General features: G+C 42.6%; 1 protein-coding gene across 1 annotated transcript in view; it reads left to right on the top strand.

Moving 5' to 3' along the window:
- yes1 (YES proto-oncogene 1, Src family tyrosine kinase) overlaps positions 1 to 20,456 on the top strand; it is a 71,644-nt gene that overhangs the window by 15,796 nt on the left and 35,392 nt on the right. The window contains exon 2 of the mRNA XM_070893017.1: positions 5,264 to 5,536. Within this exon, the coding sequence (XP_070749118.1) occupies positions 5,272 to 5,536 (265 nt within the window). The 5' untranslated portion in view covers positions 5,264 to 5,271. The remainder of the gene's footprint in view (positions 1 to 5,263; positions 5,537 to 20,456) is intronic.

Here is a 20,456-nt window from a genome sequence, read left to right as displayed (position 1 = left end):
CTTTTGCAGTAACCATGATTACTACTTTTAACAGGCATTCATGATGCAGCATTCTGTTCCCTCCCCTACCTTGCTTTTTGCTGCAAGTAAGTTTTGCTTTTTGTGGGATTGTTTAACTAATAGGATAGTCAAGAATTAATGGATTTCTTGTCCCTGTGACTGGCAACTTGGCAGCAAGCAAGAGTTTTCATTCTTGCATTGTTGGAGAAATGAGACATGAATATTTTTAATGAGTTTGCCATAAATGTATTTAGCTGTTGAAATCTGTTATGTAAATGCTGGAAACTTAGTTAGAAAGTCATACACTTGTGCTACAAGCCAGGTTTGTGTTGTGAAACTGATTAATAACCTCCCACCCACCTGACCTAACATTTTTATTGGTGATCAGACTTGAACATTGGGGTGTTACTGGGTTTAAACCTCACCACAGAACTTGAGCTCATCAGCAAAGCAATGATTTTCAGATTTTCTTGTGCGAGGCACCCCCTGCAAAGATTGACAATCCAGGGACCTACTTTTTTTTTTAAAAAGCTACCCAAAGGAAAACTGTGAAGAAAGCATTTTTAATTATTAAGCAGTCACAGAAATTATATCCTAGAAAGTCAACAAAAATAGAAAAAAGGAAAAATTTGTTGACCGTATAAATCTAATAGCTCTAAAGAGCCCATGGGTTCCACTTCTAGGATCCCAGTTTAAAAGCATATGATCTATGCTGAGGTCCCAAGCACTGCTGAGATTGTTGTAGCATTAGAGGTGCTATCTTGTGGACATGTTAAACAGACGGCCAGTCTCCCTGTTCCAGTGATTCCAGTGGACAATAAAAATCCCATAAATCTATTAGAAGAGCAAACAGTTGTTCTTCTGATATCCTGAACAGCATTTCCTCTTAATCAGCAACACCAAAATAATCATTTAACTTGTTTGAGCTTTTGCTGTGAAATGGCTGCTGTGTTCCCTTACATAAGTCATTTGAATTACATTTCAAAGTAATTAATTTGTATGTGAAGTTCATTTAGACTTTTGCAAAATGTGGATAAGATGCTCTATAATAAATCCTGAGTTTTTTTTTTACTTGTTGCAAATTTTGCTGTTCAACACGGTATAAAGTTACATCCTCAAATGCATCTAGGAACAGTGTATTAGTGTGCATTTCTGGTTTGTCGGGTTTTCAAAAATAAATCTTGGCCTTGAATTTGCGGTCGGTGTGATGGCGAACTGTCAGAGTACGCTGTCATACCACCTTTGAAATTGACCGCAAATTCCTGATTTGTCGCAAGCGCATGCGGAATCCCAAAATTGCGGTCTGTCAATGACTGCTCCGAAACTGGCTGCGCTGCCACAGAGCCGGCAATCAGTGAAACTAACACAAACTTCAGCTCTTCTGCAGTAAATTCCCCACGAAAAGAAAGATCTAAAAGGACTAGGTGTAACTGGGGTTCTAACAGCGTATTGACTGCTAAACAAAGGTTAAGGGCCTGGGAAACTCATTTTAATTTTTGCAGTATGAAATTTGTCCATTGTAATTTACATTTTTAAGAAACTTTTCCAAAAAAATTTTAATTTTTAAGTTTGTGCATCTTCCTTTAAGCTTTGCATATTCCGCATGTGAGAGCCCCAATCTTTCTTTTGCTCTCTCTAACTATTTAAAAGTTAGAATTTTAAGAGCTTACTCAATTCATTGTTTGCTGTCTGAGAGAATTCTGCCTTTTGATTGGCTGCTTAGATAGCCTGTTGACGTCACAACAGTTTGAACAAGGGGATTTTCATTAAGATCGGTTGAATTGAATTCTCTGCGGGGATTGCAAGATCCTTGTGCGGAGTGTACTTCAGGGCCAGCAGTGAACACCTTTGCTTTGCTGCTGACTGCAAATTCAGGGCTCTTGTGATTCCCAAAAATGGAAACAATTATTAAAGCTCATTGGAATGGATTGAGTTTTTAATTCTGATTTCTTTCAATCGGGATTAATCCTTGAAGAGGATTCACTGTTTCTGAATATTAGTTTCTCGGGTGGTCAGATATTTTGGTGCTGAACGTATGCTTTGGGGAGATCAGCTACAGCTTTTGTTAGCAGATGTCACCGAGCCAGCTGCTGCAGACTGAACTCATGGAAAACTGGAAACTTAGGCCCCAAGTTTCCACATGATTTGCTCCTGATTTTTAGGAGCAACTGGTGTCGAACGGAGTATCTTAGAAATCGGAATTCTCGACATTTAGTTTGCTCCAGTTCTAGTCAGTTAGAACAGTTTCACTTTGGAACAGAATTTTTTTTTCAAAAGGGGGCGTGTCCGGCCACTTACGCCTGATTTCAAAGTTTCGTGAGTGAAAACTTACTCCAAACTAACTTAGAATGGAGTAAGTGAAGATTTTTGTACGCTCGAAAAAACCTTGTCTACACTTTAGAAAATCAGGCGTAGGTTACAAATTAGGTGTCGGGATCGAGGTGGGGGGGGGGGAGGGGGGTGAAGGGAAGTCATTAAATTCTACAATCAATCCTTAGTTATACTTATACAAATATTATACAAATAAATCCAACCTGAATAAAAATTTAGAAGCAAAGAAAAGATTAAATAAACCATGTTCCTACCTGTGTGAAAGTGCTTCAGGCAGGCCTTTCATGTTGGAGACAGGCAGGGGTGTGGCGTCAGTGTCTCGACGGCAGCGGCAGCAAGCTTCAAGCTGAGCTGCAGTGCTTGAGGCAGGTCTTCATTCTATTCGTGGCTGGCCACGAAGAAGCAGCACCGGACGGACCCGAGGCAATTCGGCCATGAGATATCAGCGGCGGCAGTGGCTGGCCGGCAGCCGAAGAATCAGCAGCGGACGGACATGAGGCCATTCGGCCATAGGATATCAGCGGCTGGCCGGCAGCCGAAGAATCAACACCTGACACACGCAGCTCTTTCTGGTGCTTGAGGTCATTCGGCCACGCTTTAGGGGCGGCATCAGTGGCTCAACGGCAGCCGAAAATACAGCAGCAGCCGTCGAGCTGTGAGGGGGACTGAGGCCATTTGGACAGGGAGAGGCAGCCACATCGACAGTTTTATATTTAAATTTGCAGAATGGGTACTGCATTGTCAACACCACGTATTATTGCAAAGTTGAATTGGCATTCTTATTTCTCTAAACACACAGTCCTTAATTTGCATGCACCAATGCAACACCGGTTCTGCAAGTTTAGCAGTGAAAAGCTGAACTCACTGATTTCAGCAGGTGATTTATTCAGCAGTGCTGCTAAAAGCACTCCCTCACACACAGAAATATCAAAAAAAATCAAATTACAAGCCTTTGCAGGGGTCCAAGAAACAAATCTTCACTTTTTCTGCAGTATTTTTAAAAATGGCCGAGTGCCAATGTTTGTGTGAGACTGCGCGCACGCTCCAACGCGCACGCGCAGGGTTGCCGGCACCACGAAGGCTAATTTAAATTGTACCCACCCCCTGCTACTTAGAAAATCGGCGCGAGTGTTAGGCTCCGCCCCCTGCTGCGAAGAGCGCGCCGCGCCAAGCAGACAGAATATCGGACTTTTTTTTAGGCGCAGTTTTCGGCGCGAAAAACAGGCGCCCAGCTCGGAGGTGCGCCATTTTCGCCGCGGGACGAAACTTGGGGCCTTACTATCTGCCGTTTTTTTTAAGTTAATCATTAACAGACTGCTGGTGTTCGTATGTCAATGCCATTCTGCACCCTTACAGGTCTGTCACTGTATAACACGGGTACAGTACTGGTGGGTACAGGTCTGTCATTGTATAACACTGAGGGTACAGTACTGGTGGATACAGGAGAGGCGTGAGTTCGGGGCCCAGTGGCAGCACAGGTCAGCCCACACTGCGATATGTGTGCGCACTAGGTCCGTGCAGCAGAGCAGGTCTCCAGTCGCCTTGGATAACCTTTGCCACTGGACCAAGACCAAGCTCTGTCAAGCCCGTGTGGTGGCTGGTATGCAACGGCCACCACACGTTAAAAAAATCCACGCGCAGGCATCTTCCACCCTTCAGGATGTAGTTCAGGACCTGGAATATTAGGTCCTTCATTGAATCACCTGTGAACTCCTTTTTTGGCGTAGAAGCAAGTCATCCTCTTTTCGAGGGACTGCCTATGATGATGATGCACTCTTAAACGAGGGGGAGGATTCCTCTTCAGATAGCAGGAGCTAGATCCAAACTTCTGATTTTGTTTTTAAGTATTTAATGTCCAAAAAGAGTTAGTGGCTGCTATCTGGCAATTGGGAAAATCCACTTTTGAAACTTGGTTTCTGTGTAGGCTGATTTAAAAAATATGATTTGGTGCTGGGAACTAAATATTTAAGAAGCGTTCTTCAGTAAATGACATTAAGAGATTTTTATTAACAACGCGAGAGCCTATTTTGCATCTTTTTGTAAATGCTAATCTGTGTTCAATACTGTTGTACGTAACCAATCTGCCCACTATGTTAGGTTTTGTAAGTCCGAGGTGTCCAAGTTTTCAGAATGGGAGGCTGGATAAACATACCACAGCCAGTGATGGGGATGCTCATGATTAAAATACTTTGGGTTCAGGGCGAATCTGATCAAACAACCTGCCCAACACCACCACTTGATTTTCAATTATAACATTTCCACATAAATGGAGAAGTGGTTTCACATTAACAGTTTTTGCATGCAACCCCTCTAAAACCATACAAAAATGCAAGACCCCCATACAAACATTCCCAGCCTGCCATACACAAAAAACAGAAATTCCTATGTATAGTGCAAACTCAAAATCAAAATCCCTATGCTCAAAAAATGTACGCCTTCCTGCAAAAATTGGTTGGCTGCGTATACTCCACTTGGCTTTTTGCTCCTTGTTTCCTGACCTGGTCTGATCTGATCCACCATCATCTGTCCCCTCATCATTGCTCACTCTCACTATGTTCATTCATATCTGCTGCTTATTTGGAGACCACCTGTGTCTGCCATTGCTGCCCAAAGTTTGGAAACTTAGAAAGTTGAGCCTCGGCACTTCAAATTTCAGGCCTGGCGGTCTGGTAAACAGTTTGTTTTGTTGTCTGATATTTATATACTGTAAGTTTCATAATTGTGTGTTCTTTTACGCAAATAAATTAATCTCATCCTTTATTGTAACTGCTGTGTGAACAGGCAAGTGCTTTGTTTGTATCCCCAGGGAGATTTTTCCTTACTATAAGTTTGTTGTATTTATGTGCTCTGTTTTTGTCTCTACACTTTGTGTTTAAAGGCAGTCTGGATATTGACTTTATAGTGTACACTAATAGGTTTCTCTTGTTTGCAGCTTCAATCATGGGTTGCATAAAGAGCAAGGAGGACAAAGAGCCAGCTATGAAATACAGACCGGGTGACACTACCGGAGCTGTTGGTGCACATATTACTCAGTATGGTCCTGATCCCACCCAACTGACACAATCACCAGCACCAAAGGGACCATCGGGTAATTTCAACAAACATTCCATTACACCATTTGGTGGGTCAGCTGGTATGGCACCATTTGGAGGTGCTTCTTCGTCATTTACGATTGTACCCAGCCAGTACACAAGTGGTGTTACAGGTGAGTAGTAACGTCAACATTTGCACATATGATCTGCCTTTCTACTTTATCATTCTACAACTTGCAAACAGGCTGGCATGCTACAGATGGACTTGGCATTGCAAAAAATGATTTACGAGCTCGTGAGATTTCTTGAACTGCTATTGTCTTCTAAAGTTGCACATGTACGACTTTGGAACATAGCCAGTGAATACTTGCATGGTCAGATAATAGCGCTTGCATTGTTGGAAAAATGACATTGTATCACTGAATAATGAGACCTTGAAAGAGAGTAACAATAAAACAACACATTTTGAGAACAGTAATGATGAATTAGTTGTGGAGTTAGGACGATTTCCTTGGATAATCAAACCATAAGTAATTGCGTGCTGCTTGTGAAGATGTATATTTTGCCCTAGAGTTGCACCCTGTGCTCGTTAGAGTAGCATGAAAGCAAGTGTACAATTGCTAAAATTCCTTTGGAAGAGATTTTATTTTTATGTGATAGAACCCAGAGCCACATAATTTTATTTTAAAAAGCCATAATAACCTATCTCATTACGTGTCCCACATTTAGGCACCGCATCACCCACTCATTAAAATATTGAATAAATCTCCCATCTTGGGCTTGTTCACCCTAACCAGAAACATTATAGCTGCATGTATAAATGTGATTAAAATATTGATTATCCTCTAAGCTTGTTACAATCAGAACATATTTTTCAGGCACAGTGGTAAAGTGGCATCTGAGCAAAACCTCAGCTCTAACCATATGGCGACTTACACAAGAAATTTGTGTTGGTCTGTTAGGAGTGCCATCATTTGAGTAAATTCACCAGTGTAAGTCCCCTCATTCCAGTGTCTGTTCTGGGTTCAAGTCCTACTTCAGCAACTTGAGCACAAAAATCTAGGCTGACACTCCAGTGTAGTGTCGAGGGAGTGCTGCCATCTTTCGGATGAGATGTTAAACCAAGGCCCCTTCTGCTCCCTCAGGTAGATGTAAAAGATCCCATGGCACCATTTTGAAGAAGAGCAGTGGAATTACCCCAGTGTCCCGGCCAATATTTATCCCTCGATCAACGTCACTAAAACAGATTATCTGGTCATTATCACATTGCTGTTTGTGAGCGCTTGCTGTGCACAAATTGGCTGCTGCGTTTCATTCATTACAACAGTGACTACACTTCAAAAAAGAAGTCTTCATTGGCTGTAAAGCACTTTGGGATGTCCCGAGGTCATGAAAGGTGCTATATAAATGTAAGTCTTTTTTCTTGTACAAAAGCACCGCTTCAGACTTTGACGTTCTTTCCTTCATTTTTTCGGTTTCTTTTTCTTCCACTCTGGCATTCTCCCATTAATGTTAAAAGCTATTCCCTAAAATGGACATGCACCATGTTCCCAGATCACTACAGACATGCTCTCAAATTATCCATTACATATGTGAGAATGTCCTAGTTTGATTTACCTTTGTAATTTTTCTTCTGCTTAGCAATTCCTTGGATGACATTAGGAACCTTCCATATAGAAGTACTCTTTTTTTTAATTTGTTCTCTGAACCTGGGTGATCTCTAGTTGCACTGAGAAGTGGGGCCACTTTAGAGGGCATTTAGAGTCAGCCACATATTAAGGGACTGAAATCACATGTAGGCCCGACAAGGTAGGGGTGACAGTTTCACTTCCCTGAAAGACATTTGTGAACCTTTTGATTTAAAAAAAAAATTGTAGCACTGCCCCCAAAAAATTGAGTTCAATATCGCATCTTTCCATGGTGGGATTTGAACTTGTGACTTCTCGGTTGTTAGTCTGTACTATAACACTGGGCTGCCATACCCACATCTTATCACTCTATGGAAAAGTATGTCGTATCAGTGTTACATTCCTAACCTTGTATATTTAGATTCTAACCATCTTTGATGAAAATTTAGTGCTAATTTGTGATGCAATAGGCAGATTAACCCATATTTGTTATACCAGTATATTGTGAATAAAACTTGAAGCTAGGGAAATGTGTTTCTGTATTACGTGACTTTGGAACTGAGAGCTTCTGTTGTGCAGATTCTAACACCGCCCCCGCCCTGCCCCCCACACAAATGTAAGTAGGGGTTGGATTGATTACGATGTTTTCCTTAATTGTGCTTCACCTTGCTACACATGAATCAAACATTGACAATTACCATTATAACGACATCACATTTATCTGCTGCTGTGTGTACACTGTAAATTGACGCATTTTGTTTGGATAGCTTCATTCTACTTGTTTTATAATAGCTTATTTTATAAATTTACATTGCACTTCATTCAATTAACAACAGAAACTAGCACAATCAAAATTATTCACACTAATGTCTCTTTCAATCACTGCCAGCTCCATTTTGGAGAAATGAGTTTTAGTTTGAATGAATAGTAAAGTTGGGAGACCTGTTATGGTTGGTGGCGGTTCAATTATATCATGTTAACTCTTTGGATGGGGTGGTAGTATACTTTTATTACAAGAAAATAGAATGGGGTCAGTCTTGGAGCCTTAAATGATTGTGCACTAGATTGTTTCCCAAAATGTAACAATCCTGGGCACCTATAGAGCTTTTTAAGCCTCATTGCTGCTGATTACATTTCCTGGACAAAGCAACATCAACATCTTTTCTTGATGTCCTTAGAGACTTCAAAGTAAGAAGTCATGTAGATTATGGCATTCATTCTTCAATTGTTCTTCTGCATCATTCAAGTAGTGGAAGAAAAAACATCTCCACTATCTCTTCTACCCTCACCTCCAACAATAAGTGTGAGGAGCTCATGGATTTCTTTGTCACTAAGATTGAGACCATCCGATCAGCTGCCTCTGCTGATTCTGTCCCTTCCCCTAGCCCAATGGGCCAAACTTCCTCTAGGGCTCCCCACTGCCCGAGCCCTGAACTTGGATCTTTCTCTAGTTTCTCTCCTATCTCCCCATATCTCTGAGCTCAGCTTGTCCATCAGACCCACCTCGTGCTCCCTCGGACTGCTGACCACCCATCTTCCCTTCCTTAACTCCCTTGTTAGCTGATATTAACGGTTCTCTCTCCTTGAGTACTATCACCCCTCTCTTTCAAATCTGCTATCATCACCCCTCAAAAAAAAACAACCCTTGACCCCTTCAGTCTTGCAAACTACTGGCCCATCTCCAACCTCCCTTTCCTCTCAAGTCCTTGAACGTGTTGTTGCCTCCCAAATCCGTGCCTATCTTTTCCGCAACTTCATGTTTGGATCCCTCCAATCCGATTTCCATGCCTGCCACAGTACTGAAATGGCTCTCATCAAAATCACAAATTACATCCTTTGTGACTGTGACAAAGGTAAACTATCCCTCCTTGTCCTTCTCAACCTGTCTGCAGCCTTTGACACGGTTGAGCAAATCATCCACATCCAACGCCGCTCCACCGTCGTCCAGCTGGGTGGGACTGCGCACACCTGGTTCCATTCTTATCTATCCAGTGGTAGCCAGAGAAACACCCGGAATGACATTTTCCCACTCCCGCACCTTTACCTCTGGTGTCCCCCAGGGATCTGTTCTTAGCCCCATCCTATTTCTCCTCTATATGCTGCCCCTCGCCGACATTATCTGAAAGCACAGTATCAGATTCTACATGTACGCTGACGACACCCAGCTCTACCTCACCAACACCTCTCTCGAAACCCCCCCACACTGTTTTTAAATTGTCATACTGCTCGTCTGACATCCAGTACTGGATGATCAGAAATTTCCTCCAAATAAATATTAGGACGACCGAGGCCATTGTCTTTGGTCCCTGCCACAAACTCAATTCTCTAGCTTACCAACTCCATCCCTCTCCCTGGCAAGTTGTCTGAGGCTGCTGAACCAGATTGTTCGTAACTTGGTGTTCTATGTGAGCCTGAGATGAGCTTTCGATCACTTATCCATGCCATAACTAAGACCGCCTATTTCCACCTCTGTAACATCACTCGACTCTGCCCCATCTCAGCTCATCTGTATTTGAAACCCTCATCCAAGCCTTTGTTACTACTAGACGTGACAATTCCAATGGACTCCTGGCCGGCCTCCCACATTCTACCCTCGGTAAAATTGAGATAATCCAAAACTCTGCTGCCCATGTCCTAACTCGCACCAAGTCCCATTCACCTATCACTCTGTGCTCACTGATCAACATTGGCTCCTGGTTAAGCACGCCTTGATTTAAAAATATTATTCTTATTTTCAAATCCCTCCACTGCTTCGCCCCTCTAATCTCCTCCAGCCCTATAAGCCTCTGATCTCTGCGCTCCTCCAATTCTGGCCTCTTGACCAACCCTGACTTTAATCGCTCCACCATTGGCAACTGTACCAAAGATGTAATCTCTGGAATTCTCTCCCTAAACCTCTCCTCCTCTCTACCACTCTTGCCTCCTTTAGGAAGCACTTTAAAACCTACCTCTTCCCAAGCTTTTGGTCATCTGCCCTAATATCTCCTTATGTGGTTCAGTGACAAATTTTGTTTGATAATACTCCTGTAAAACACCTTGGAACATTTCACTACATTAAAAGTGTTATAAAAGTACAAGTTGTCCTTTTAAGACATTTGTCCCATTCTACTGCTATTTTTGGTCAGGTGGTCTTCACCCCATTCACACCTTTAGTCCTTTTCTCCATTACTGCAGTAGTCTTGTCTGTTGTGTGCTCACATCAGAGAAACATATTACCTCCCTTGCTAGGTTATTTAGGTAAAGCAGTGAGTAGCTGCGCCATAAAGAGAACAGCATTCAAGCTTTAATCTCTGGTCTGTGTTGAGTAGCTCATCTTGGTCACGGTGATGGTAGGAGTACTACAGTTGACCTCAGTCCCTACTTCTGATCGGTATCCAATAACATTTGCTGGATGTGCACATATAGACGAGATCAGCTTCAGCTATGATGTGCTCTTCCCCTTCTCGCTCTTCACTAGAAACCACCATAGGTTCTTATAGCTAGTAACTTTTAACACACAAAAATCTGACACAAAATTTTGGCAAAGTTTTCCTTTCCAACAGGCATCTGTTATTTACCTCAGTTAGTATTTCACTGCATTTCGTATTAGCACTTCGGGTCTACTTTAATTTAGTAGAAATCAGCTCATTTTTGCACTCCTGTCAGGTTTCAAAGTTATCTTGGTTGTGCAGTCACTGGGAATGAAACAAAACAGGGTTTGCTGGGTCATTCTTGTGCAGCTATCTTATCTTGAGGGAACATGGAGGGCTTTTGAAGGTTTTTTTAAGGCCCCCCCCCCCAATCAGAGATTTTATCCAGTGAATTTCTGAACCATACAGATTTATAAGGTGCAAAGTCCAATTCCCATTCTGTATTGTTAGCTGACCCTGCTACACAGGAATAGCTAGATGAAAAAAGATCACTGTTTATCTAGTTCACCTTCTACCATCCTGGTAGTAGCATGATGCAACAATAATGCAGTTCTTGACTAACCATGGTATTCAGCCTGTATCAGTTAATCTACAACAGACCCATACATAAGGTGGGAAAAAACCCAGTAGTGGAAAGAACATAAGAAATAGGAGCAGGAGTAGGCCATTTGGCCCCTCGAGCCTGCTCCGCCATTTAATAAGATCATAGCTGATCTGATCTTGGCTCAGCTCCACTTCCCTGTCCGCTCCCCATAACACTTCATTCCTTTATCGTTCAAAAATCTGTCTATCTCCACCTTAAATATATTCAATGACCCAGCTTCCACAGCTCTCTGAGGCAAAGAATTCCACAGATTTACGACCCTCAGAAGAAATTCCTCCTCATCTCAGTTCTAAATGGGCAATCCCTTATTCTTAAATTATGCCCCCTAGTTCTAGATTCCCCACAAGTGGAAACATCCTCTCTGCATCTACCTTGTCGAGCCCTCTCAGTATCTTATATATTTCAATAAGATCACACCTCATTCTTCTAAGCTCCAATGAGTATAGGCTCAACCTTTTTCATAAGTCAATTCCTTCATCTCAGGAACCAACCTGAGATGAAGGGATTGACTTTGGGAACCATAACTCCAAAGTCACCTGTTCCTTCCAAACATGCTATACTTAACCATATGTCTTGTATCAAATTACTCTTATACTGTTTCCCAAAATGTTACACTTTCTGGACTGTGTCTGTTCTGCCCAATATTTAATTATGTGATAGCATAACCCAGGGGTGTGATCTAAATATAGAAATACGAGTGAGACAAGGCAAATAGTTAAGTTGCTTTATCTTGCAGTGAGTCAGTGTACAAAGTAATTGTTAAAGCAAATCCCATTTTATTCACTCAATCTCTGTTCTTTTAGACAAAATATAATAAACCGTACATCCTTTTTCATGTGCTAACTGACTCATTTTTGGTATTACTTTTCTTTCTATACAACTGCTAACTGCAAAAACTTGCTTTTATTTTAGCTTACAGCTCTGGGCACAGAGCTGCACCTTGCAATCTCCCATTTTAAAACCTCACTGCCTGTCCATTTGTCTCTTTTTCTCCTATATTCTGAGTATTCACAGGAAGTGGAAGGGTGGGGCCTTCGACTCCTTCCCTGTTCAGATATTCGCCAGTAGGCTTGTCAACCAAACAGACTACCTCCTCTACCAAGAGTATATTCTCAGCAGACATCCTGGGTTCACGGAATTATCCCTACTGTAACAGGTGTGTTTTTGTTAGGGCATCAGAAACAATGAATTGCTTAATGTTCGCAATAATAAGGATATTTGGCTCACTAATACATAAAACCTTGCTGTCTCTGTTGCAGCCTGTTTTTTTTTCTTTATAAACCTCTGCGAATTAGCTTTTTTTTAAAACACATGTTAAATGTATCTCATTCCCAAATAGTCTGAGGGAAACAAAATGATCAAAAATCTCAAAATATGATCAATTGTCCTCGGTATCCCCGGACCACAGAGGGGAACATCATTGTGGTTCCTCTTTCTGATCACTGCGTCCTGTGCTGGAAGCACATTTGTGGTTGTTGGGTGAAGGATTAGACTCTTGTATGCCCCCAGCACACAGCCAAATAGGCTGTTCAGATTCACTGTTGAAGTTCATATGAATAATGACCACTTGGATCTGCAATCAAACTGCCTTGCTCAACCCCTTCAACGTGCAGCTTTTGTCCCCACCTTCCAAAGCCTCCTTGAAGCCTAAGTGACTTGCCTTCGCCATCTTCCCTAAATTCCAATGCTTAGCATTTTCTTTCACGACGGAATATTTATTACATTAAAGGCGCTATAGAAATGCAATTTGCAGATTGGCTTCGTTCCTGTGGGGCTATACTCCAGCCTTCAAGAAAAGAGAGAAGGGAGAAATTTGGAAAGAAAACATCGGTAAATCAGCTATCTGAAACAACTTGCATACTTTCACTGAGGATTACCATGATGTGACAGTTATGGGCAACAAGCTCTTCAGTCCCACCATGTTCAATGTAGGCTGGAAATGATAGGTCTTCATGATTCCACTGCCAATTTCTATACTGCTTTGTTTTACTTCCAGTTATTATAAAAAGGTTAAAGGAATGTGGAAGAATGTAGGATTAACTACTGTTGCTATGATCTTCATTCTTTAAAAGGTTTAACCTCCACATACAAAGATACTTGCCTCCCTCTCCTCCCTTTCTTCGTTTATCTTTTATATTACACCCCAATTTAAATTCTGTCTTCTAGAGTTAAAGAACCAAGAATACAGTTCAGAATTAAGCCTTGTATACAGCAGAGTGGGGAAAAAAATCATCTAATCAAAATAGTAGCACAATGGTGCAAACTTTAAAAAGGACAGTGCCCTTGTGCAATTATCCCCTTCTGGAATAATAGACATTTTTGGTTGTTTCTAAAGGTTGGTATTTTTTCCAAGGAATGAGGAAGACCATCTTTACAGCATGTGATGGATACTCTTAAGATTTGGAATACTAGCGTTCCTTTGTTTAAAGGACTTACCAGAGTCCTTTGTGTAACTATTTATTGAAATTTAAATATACCCAGTATTTAAACTTCAAAGCAAGTTCAGTATATATGATAAGGATGTGTGACGACTTAATCTGTGGTATTTAATAGAAACACTGACCAGAAAGGCATCGTGTATCTGGGTTCTTAACCACGTTGCTCACTCTCCTTTCCGATTCTAACTTCAATGATCTCAGTAGGAAAAAAAAATTCTCAGTCTTGCTCCGTTTTACTTTATCATTATGACCAACATCAAATTTTATCTCTGGTCTTTTGGATAGTACATTCTCTGATCTTGACGTTATCCGCCCCAGCATCCTCAAGCTGTGTGCCTATGGACTTACCTTTACCTTTTTCTCCTTGAAAATTTGGTCATATTTAGCTGACTTGAGAGATGAACTCCCTTTACCTTCAAACTACGCTATTGCTCTTGTATTAGTGTACTCTAAAGTTATGGAAGCTGCTTTGAACTCTCTAATTATCCATCATCTTAAAAGCTCTGGTGTAATCTTTGCTACAGTCATAATAGTTATCAGTTTCCTCACGAGGGTGCATGTAGGATTCGCTAAGGAAATTGCAAATCCCTTCTGGGGTCTTTCAAAACTTACTAGCGTGAAATAACATCTTAATGGATTGGAAAGTAGCATCATCTTGAAAAGAGGCAAGGGATGTACATGCAGATTACTGACCTGTAAATCTTGCCTCGATTGTGGGAAAAGTATTCAAGACTTTAAGTTGTAGCAAAAGCGATCATATGGAAGGCCAAGGCTTAGGGAAAGCTAGGATGGGTTCAGATGGGGTAAGTCACGTCTGACTTTTTACTGAAGTCCTTTTGGTGGATTATTTGGTGGATAAGGATCAAGCCGTGGATGCTACTGACCTAGATTTCATGAAAGTATTTGGCACTGTCACATATAATACGACTGATTCAAAATGTGTTCCTGTGGGAGGGATAGCAAAGTATCAGGCTAGATTCACATACAGCTGAAAGATAGACAAAGACTGCTGGTGCATGGGGAAGTATCAGACCAGAAATGGTCACCAGTGCAGTCCCACAGGGGTCAGTGTTGGGGCTGCTGCTGTTGATGATTTTTATAAATGACTTCAATGGCAAAATACTGCTTATTGTGTCTCTAGGTTGCATATGACACCAAATTGGGTGCAGCCAATGTGCAATAATTCAAAGGGATGTAGACAGGCTAGTTCAATGGGCAAGGAGCTGGCACATAGAGATCAACACAGATGTGTAAAGTCAGACATTAGACAGAAGACACAAGACTTTGGAGTGGAGCTGATGTGCGCTTGAGTAACAGCAAGAAAGATATCGAGGAGTTTTGATGGATAAGTCATTCAAACCATCAGTTCAGTGTTTGCAAGTGGTGAAGTAAGCAAATAAAATGGGATTTATAGCTGTTATTAATGTTGAGACTTTGTCAGAAAAGTTAATTTTGAAGATGTTTCTGACTTTAGTCACACTGCCCCTGGAGAATCGTGTTCTGTTTTGGTCACAAAATTGCTGGGAAGATGCAGAATTATTGGAAGGAGTCCAGAACAGGGCTTTGAGGCTGATTCGTGAACTTGGAGGGTTGAGTTATAAAGAAAGTTTGTCTACCATGGGACTTTACTCTGGGAAAGAGGAGAAAGGCTGACTTGATAGAGGTCTTCAACATTTTCACAAATACAGAAAATTTGGATCCAAGAAAGTTACTTTGTTAGGCACAGGGTTGAGGAATTAGGGAACACAGTTTGACATAATATTTAATTAGAAAATTTAGGCTACAGTTTTTAAGAAGAGGGTGATAGAATTGTGGGATAGATTACCAGCCAGGTTGATGGAACAGAAATCCATGGCAGTTTATTTGTAATAAGGATTAAATGAATTACTATTAGGAAAGTTGATACAGAATTTTTTGTTCTAGAATCATAGTAAACAAACTGAGAGGATAGCCTAGCTGGACCAATGGTCTTCTGTATATATGTTTTCAGCTTGTCTGCCCCGATAGTGATTTTTTTGCCTGTTCTCGGCTCTTGAGACTCATCTGCCATCACCTTGGACAAGATCTGTTACCATTTGTAAATGACATCTTGTCAAAGCTATGTTTATGACTATCTTGGGTTACTGCACAAGATAAAAGTTCACGGGGTTGGGAGTAATATATTAGCGTGGATAGAGGATCGGCTAACTAACAGAAAACAGAGAGTCGGGATAAATGGTTCATTCTCTGGTTGGCAATCAGTAACCAGTGGGGTGCCGCAGGGATCAGTGCTGAGACCCCAACTATTTACAATCTATATTAACGACGTGGAAGAAGGGACCGAGTGTAACGTAGCTAAGTTTGCTGACAATATAGAGATGGGAGGAAAAGCAATGTGTGAGGAGGACACAAAAAATCTGCAAAAGGACATGCAGGCTATGTGAGTGGGCAAAAATTTGACAGATGGAGTATAATTTTGGAAAGTGTGAGGTCATGTACTTTGGCAGAAAAAATCAAAGAGCAAGTTATTATTTAAATGGAGAAAGATTGCAAAGTGCCGCAGTACAGTGGGACCTGGGGGTACTGGTGCATGAAACACAAAAGGTTAATATGGAGGTACAGCAAATGACCAGGAAGGCCAATGGAATCTTGCCTTTATTGCAAAGAGGATGGAATATAAAAGCAGGGAAGTCTTGCTAAGGTTATACAGGGTATTGGTGAGGCCACACCTGGAATACTGCGTAGAGTTTTGGTTTCCATATTTAGGAAAGAATATACTTGCTTTGGAGGCAGTTCAGAGAAGGTTCACTAGGTTGATTCCGGAGATGAGGGGGTTGACTTATGAGGAAAGGTTGAAGAGTTGGGCCTCTACTCATTGGAGTCCTCGACATTGACTCCAGACCCCATGAAGTCTCAAGGCGTTAGGTCAAACATGGGCTTGGAAACCTCCTGATGATTACCACCTGCTGCCCTCCCACAGCTGATGAATCAGTACTTCTCCATGTTGAACACCACTTAGGAGAAGCACTGGGAATATAGCAAGGGCACAGAACATACTCTGGGTAGGGGACATCAATGTCCATCACCAAGAGTGACTCGGTAGCACCACTACTGTCCAAGCTGGCCAAGTCCTGAAGAACATAGCTGCCAGACTGGGCCTGTGGCAGGTGGTGAGAGAACTAAAACAAGGGAAAAACCTACTTGACCTTGTCCTCACTAATCTACCCGTCATAAATACATCTGTCCATGACAGTACTTATATAAAAAAAAATCTGTCCACGACACTGTAATCAAGCAGCACTTACTCACCAATAACTTCACAGATACTCAGTTTGGGTTCCGTTAGAACCACTCAGCTCCAAACCTCATTACAGCTTGGTCCAAACATGGACAAAATAACTGAATTCCAGAGGCGAGGTGAGAGTGAGGCCCTTGACAGCAAGGCAGCATTTGGCTGAATGCGGCATCAAGGAGCCCTAGTAAAATTGAAGTCACTGAGAATCTGGCAAAACTCTCCTGGCTAGAGTCATACCAAGCACAAAGGAAGATGGTTGTCGTTTATGGAGGCCAATCATCTCAGCCAAAGGACATTGCTGCAGGAGTTTTTCGGGGCAGTATCCTCGGCCCAACCATCTTCAGCTGCTTCACCAATGACCTTTCTTCCATCATGGGGTCAGAAGTGGGGATGTTAGCTGATGATTGCACAATGTTCATTTCCATTCGCAACTCCTCAGATAATGAAGCAGTCTGTGCTGGCAAGCAGCAAGACCTGAGTGACATTCCGGCTTGGGCTGATGTGATGAGTAACATTCGCGCCAGGCAATGACCACCTCCAACAAGAGAGAGTCTAACTACCTCCCCTTGACATTTAACGGCATTGCCATTGCCGAATCCCCCACTATCAACATCCTGGGGGTCACCAATGACAAGAAACTTAATTGGACCAGCCACATAAATACTGTGGCTGCAAGAGGAGGTCAAAGGCTGGGTATTCTGCGGCGAATGCATTACCTCAAAGCCTTTTCAACATCTACAAGGCACAAGTTAAGAGTGTGATGAAATACTCTCCACTTGCCTGGATGAATGTAGCTCGACACCAACAACACTCGAAGCTCGACAGCGCGCACTGCAAAAGACCCCTCCAGTCTATTCCAATAGTCTCAGATACAGAGGGGTAATATGTACTGAAGCGTGAGAGAGTCTGGGCCTTACATTACACATCAGTAAGACACAGGTTTCTACCAACCTTCCCCCGCCACACAGTGCTGCTCCCTGATTATCAAGATCCATGACAAGACCTTGGACAATGTGGACCACTTCCCATACCTTGGGAGCCTACTATCAGCAAGGGCAGACATCGATGACTAAGTCCAACACCGCCTTCAGTGTGCCAGTGCAGCCTTTGGCCGCCTTAGAAAAAGAGGGTTCAAAGACCAGGATCTTGAACCTGGCACCAAGTTCATGGTCTGTAGAGCAGTGGTGATAACCGCCCTCCTATATGCTTCAAAGGCATGGACGATATACAGTAGGCACCTCAAAGCACTGGAGAAGTAGCACCAATGCTGCCTCCGCAAAAACCTGCAAATTAATTGGCAAAATAGGCGCACCAATGTCAACGTTCTCTCTCAGGCCAGCATCCCCAACATTAACACATTGTCCAAGCTCGATCGGCTCTGATGGGCAGGTCACATTGTCTGCATGCTAGACTCCCGAAACAAGCTCTCCACTCCGAGGTACGTCACGGCAGGCTAGTCCCAGGAGGGCAGAGAAAATGCTTCAAGCACACCCTCAAAGCCTCCTTGAAAAAGTGCAACATCCCCACTGACTCTTGGGAATCCCTGGCCCAAGATCGCTCAAAGTGGAGGGGAAGCATCCGAGAAGTACCGAACACTCGAGTCTTTTCGCTGAGAGCACGCGTGAGCCAAGTACAAACAACGGAAGGAGCGTACGACAAACCAAGCACCCCACCTACCCCCCCTCCAACCATCATCTGCCCCACCTGTGACAGGGACTGTTGATCCCGCATTGGTCTCATCAGTCACCTTAGAACTCATTTTAGTGTGGAAGCAAGTCATCCTCGACTCGGGATTGGCTAAGAAGAATCTCAAATACAGAGGAGTGCTGGGGAGACTGATTCAGACAAAACCAACACAAGAGATCCTGCAGATGAAACATATCAAATCCATCGACCCCTAGAGGCCACGCAGCCCCAGCAGCAGCGAATCAAAACACCAGAAACAAAAACCTTTTGTGTCAGTTGTGGCTCAAGTGGGTAGCACTCTCACCTCTGAGTCAGAAGGTTATAGGTTCAAGTCCCAATCCAGAGACTTGAGCACATAAATCTGATACTCCGGTGCAGTGCTCAGGGAGTGCTGCACTGTCGGAGGTGCATTCTTTCAGATAAGACGTTAAACCGAGGTTCTGTCTGCTCTCTCAAGTTAACGTAAAATATCCCATGGCATTATTTCAAAGAAGAGCAGGGAATTTATCCCCGGTGGCCTGGCCAGTATTTATCCCTCAATATTTTTCCCTCAATCAACATAACAAACACACATTATCTGGTCATTATCACATTGCTGTTTGAGGGAGCTTGCTGTGTGTGAATTGGCTGCCATGTTTCCTACATTACAACAGTGACTACACTTCAAAAAAAGTTCTTCATTGGCTATAAAACATTTTGGATCGTCCAGTGGTCGTGAAAGGCGCTATATAAATGCAAGTCTTTCCTTCCTCCCTTCCCTTCCGTAATTTCCAGAAACATTCCACGGGCCGAATGCAGCCCCTGGGCTGTATTTTGCCCGCCTCTAATCTACAAGATGCACTGCAGCAACTTGTCAAGGCTTCATTGACAGCACCTCCCAAACCCACGACCTCTACCACCTCGAATGACAAGGACAGCAGGTGCATGGGAACACCGTCCCCTCCAAGTCACACCATCCTGACTTGGAAATATATCACGTTCCTTCATTATCGCTGGGTCTAAATCCTGAAACTCCTTTTCTAACAGCACTATGGGAGTACCTTTACCACACAGACTGCTGCGGTTCAAGAAAGCGGCTCACAACCAACTTCTCAAGGGCTATTCGGGATGGGCAATAAATGTTGACCTTGCCAGCGATGCCTACATCCCATGAACAATTTTTTTTAAACTCTTCTCTTTCCTACTCTATTCCTTTAATGACCTCCTTCTCCACTTCTCATCCAGCCCTGTCCACTCTCTGCTGCTGATTTAACTGTCCATTCAGTAACATTCTTAAATTTGTACATCCTTGTTGCTCACCACGTCCATTTCGCTCTCGTGGTTGAATCAGTTTCTTGGTCTCTCCCATCCCCTTCTCTGAAGCAATGACATCTAATTTCTTTCAATTCTACAGCCAGTTTCTTCGTGTCTTGCAAGTTTAACCAATAGATACTATCTCCAACTCTTGATGGCCCTTAACCTACCAGCATTCTTAGCCTCATTATTTACATTGAAATCCCACATCTCTCTTTCTGAAGCTGTTTTCTTTGTCATACCAAACATTTTCTCCTCATACCTCTTAACTATCTGTGAAGCCAAGTCTGTCCCAAGACTTGAATATTACTCCCATATCTAGGAGGCTGTTCTAAAGCCTCTAGGAGGCTGTTCTAAAGCCTCTTGTCACACTTCCTCCAGTTGAATGTTGGGAAGATAGATGCCATTCTCTTTAGCTCCTGTCAGCACTTCCATGCCTGTGATCACAATTTCATCATCTTGCACTGAGCCAGAAATGCTGTAACCCTGCTACTACTTGACCCTGCACTCTACTTCCTCTGCTGCATTCATTCCTTAACTAAACAGTCTGCTTGAACCTCAAAGTTTGACCACGTCTGCCCAATCTCTCCCTTTCTGCTGCCGAAACCCTACTTTGCCTTCATCACCCCAAGCTTAACTTCTTCAAAGTCAACATAAGTGGCCATTCCATATCAACCCTACACAAGCATAAGTTCCATACTGCTGTTGCCCCTATGCTTTCCAAGCTCCCTGTGCCCCAGCAAATTGATTGAAAATTCTC

This window comes from Pristiophorus japonicus, chromosome 1, assembly GCF_044704955.1.
Source record: "Pristiophorus japonicus isolate sPriJap1 chromosome 1, sPriJap1.hap1, whole genome shotgun sequence".
Classification (NCBI taxonomy): Eukaryota; Metazoa; Chordata; class Chondrichthyes; family Pristiophoridae; genus Pristiophorus; species Pristiophorus japonicus.
The sequence above is the reverse complement of the archived record's forward strand: the minus strand, read 5'-3'. Positions and strand labels throughout refer to the sequence as shown.